Source organism: Suricata suricatta, chromosome 10 (genome assembly GCF_006229205.1).
Source record: "Suricata suricatta isolate VVHF042 chromosome 10, meerkat_22Aug2017_6uvM2_HiC, whole genome shotgun sequence".
NCBI lineage: Eukaryota > Metazoa > Chordata > Mammalia > Carnivora > Herpestidae > Suricata > Suricata suricatta.
Window position 1 is genome coordinate 27,066,823 of NC_043709.1, and position 3,168 is coordinate 27,069,990.

The window sequence follows — 3,168 nt, forward strand, 5'->3', positions numbered from 1 at the left end:
GCCCCGGGCCGGCCGCGTTCGGGTCCCGCCGCGGGAGCGGGACAGGCGCGCCTGGCTGCCGATAACGGCGGGTCCCGGCGTGAGCTTGGGGTCTGGGCCGAGGGCGCCCCCTGCCCCCACGGCTGCCCCACCGAGGGGAGGAGGAAACAGGCTCACAACAAAGAAACTACAGCCACCGAGGCTGGAGCTGCGGTCCTCGGACCGTCCGCGGATTTGGGGACAAAGGAGCTGCGGAGCTGGGGTTGGTTCGACGCCCCCTCCCCCAACACCCTCCAACCGTTGTGGGCTCGGCGGCCCGGCCCGGGGCCGGGAAACCGCGCCGCTGCCCCGGGGCCAGCCCGGGACCGACGTGCCGTCTCCCCGCACCTCCTACCCCTGACCATTAATCATCGGATTTGTCACCGGTTCAGTTACAGCCCTGCCCAGAGCGTGGTTTAGGGTTGCTTGTTTTTTCTTCCCTTCGGGGTTAACAGCCCGGTGGCGCTTCTCCTCCAAAGCCATAAACCCCATTGTGTGCGGCTGGGGTGGGGTGGAGAAAGTAAACAGGTTCCCGCCTGGCCGCCGGTGCCATCCGGCTGCCTGGCCAGCCGAGGCTGTGCGCCGGATTCCTGTTTTGGCGGCTTAACCGGTTGGTTCCAGGAGATCGTTTTGTCCCCCTACAACTGTGTTCTTTCCAAAGCCCCGCCCGCTCTTTCCCCCAGCCCCAAGCGCGCACAGCAGCAGTGCAGTGCTGGGCGTTTTTAAAAAGTTGGTAGTTGAAATTTTTTCTACTTCTCAAAGGAGCCTGCAGAAGAAGGAAGCCGCCGCGGGATCTTACAGTAACGTAAAGATCTAAGCATTGTTTCTCTTTTTTGTTTTCTTGCTATAGAACATTATAAACATCACTGGTTCCCAGAAAAGCCGTGCAAGGGATCAGGTTACCGTTGTATTCGCATCAACCATAAAATGGATCCTCTGATTGGACAGGCGGCACAGCGGATTGGACTGAGCAGTCAGGAGCTGTTCAGGCTTCTCCCAAGTGAACTCACACTCTGGGTCGACCCCTACGAAGTGTCCTACAGAATTGGAGAGGACGGCTCCATCTGTGTGCTGTACGAAGCCTCACCAGCAGGAGGTAGCACTCAAAACAGCAGCAGCGTGCAAATGGTAGACAGCAGAATCAGCTGTAAGGAGGAACTTCTCTTGGGCAGAACAAGCCCTTCCAAAAACTACAATATGATGACTGTATCAGGTTAAGATATAGTCTATGGATGGATCCTCTTATAATGGATGGATAAATTTGATTTTTGCTTTGGGTGGGCTTCTCTTGGGGATGGATCATGGAATTTAAACCATGTCACAGCTGTGAAGATCTGGCACAAGATAGAATGGTAAAAAAAAAAAAATTTTTTTTAAAGTGACAGTGCCATAGTTTGGACAGTACCTTTCAATGACTTAATAGCCTGTGAGTCCAAGTAAATGATCACTATTTGCTAGGGAGTGAAGTCCAAGGGTGGTTTCAGTTTCTCCCAGATGTTAAAACTTAAAATTTGTCCAATCAACCCCTTTACGGCAAATCTGTATTTCAAAGAACCTTTCTGTGCAGTAGATCTTGCGGAGGAAATTTGCACTATTACACTTGAAAATGGTGAACCCTTTTGGCAGCTCAAAATAGGAAAGCTCCACATTTTAAACATGGTAGTACTGGAAATTTTGACAAGACTTTTACCTAGCACTTAAATTTGTATAAATGTACATAAGACAAACCTAGTAAGCATGACCTGGGGAAATGGTCAGACCTTGTATTGTGTTTTTGGCCTTGAGAGTAGCAAGTGACCAGAATCTGCCATGGCAACAGGCTTTAAAAAGACCCTTAAAAAGACACTGTCTCAACTGTGGTGTTAGCACCAGCCAGCTCTCTGTACATTTGCTAGCTTGTAGTTTTCTAAGACTGAGTAAACTTCTTATTTTTAGAAAGTGGAGGTCTGGTTTGTAACTTTCCTTGTACTTAATTGGGTAAAAGTCTTTTCCACAAACCACCATCTATTTTGTGAACTTTGTTAGTCATCTTTTATTTGGTAAATTATGAACTGGTGTAAATTTGTACAGTTCATGTATATTGATTGTGGCAAAGTTGTACAGATTTCTATATTTTGGATGAGAAATTTTTCTTCTCTCTATAATAAATTGTTTCTTATCTTGGCATTTTAATCAATCTCTTTGTCATGATTATAGACAGCTCAAAGAAATATATGTTTCTCAGAAGACTTAGGTTCTGTGAGCTATGTGAATGTCAGTTGCACACTGGTCATGCTGAAAAACATTTGCCAGGAGGGAAGATTTCTCTGTACATCCTTAGGGGTTAGAGGAAACACAGGGTAACTTTTTTTTAATCTCTCAAGTCAAAACATGGACACATTCCCAGGCTAATCTCTATGAAATGAGGATAAGAGACAAAGGTAACATCTACCAAAAAGTGAAACTCAAGGATTACATTTCATTGCTTCCCTGTCGAAGTGAAGATATAAATGTTCCGTTCTGGCCCACCTTTGAGAAACAATTATTTTGTCCCATGGAATCCATGTTCAATTAGAAAATTCTGGGGTAGGTGACCCATAGTTTTAAAGAACAGGCTAATCACTGCAGAGATTGGTGGTGGTTTGCTTTTCATCAGCTGCAAGATTTACATAAAAATCACTTAAGCTGGAATTCAACAAAAGGTATGTTTATACATTTTTATTCTCAAAAGTTGAAATGTGAGTTTTTGAGGCCTTATTTTCAGACTTCTGTTTCAGATAAATTCTAAGAACCTAAATGGAACATTGCTAGGGGGGAGATGGCTCCATGACCCCGTTTGATAAAAACTTGGTAGTTTTTTGGGTGTAGAGAACAACGGTTCGTCAGTGGAAATTGAAAGTGTGGGGAATGTTTTGAGTTTTTCTGTACACAGTTAACGTATAGTGGCTTTTTTTTTTGAGACACTTATGTAATAAACATGTTCACACTGGAAATATTCCACAATTTAGGTTACTTGAAATCAATAGTCCCGAATGTGGGGGATACACAGGAATGAATACACAGCTGAGTACAAACGATGTCTGTGTACTTAACAGGTCATTCGCATTAGAACCACAGCGCTTGGAACACCCTTACCAGTTGTTAATGATTTTATTTTCCAGAGTGTTCTTT

At 45.2% G+C, this 3,168-nt stretch overlaps 1 protein-coding gene across 1 annotated transcript in view; it reads left to right on the forward strand.

Moving 5' to 3' along the window:
- Positions 1–2,190, forward strand: part of BTG1 (BTG anti-proliferation factor 1) — a 63,942-nt gene extending 61,752 nt beyond the window's left edge. The window contains exons 4-5 of the mRNA XM_029955446.1: positions 4–241; positions 869–2,190. Coding sequence (XP_029811306.1) covers positions 4–241; positions 869–1,236 — 606 coding nt within the window. The 3' untranslated portion in view covers positions 1,237–2,190. The remainder of the gene's footprint in view (positions 1–3; positions 242–868) is intronic.
- The last annotated feature ends 978 nt before the right edge of the window (positions 2,191–3,168 follow it).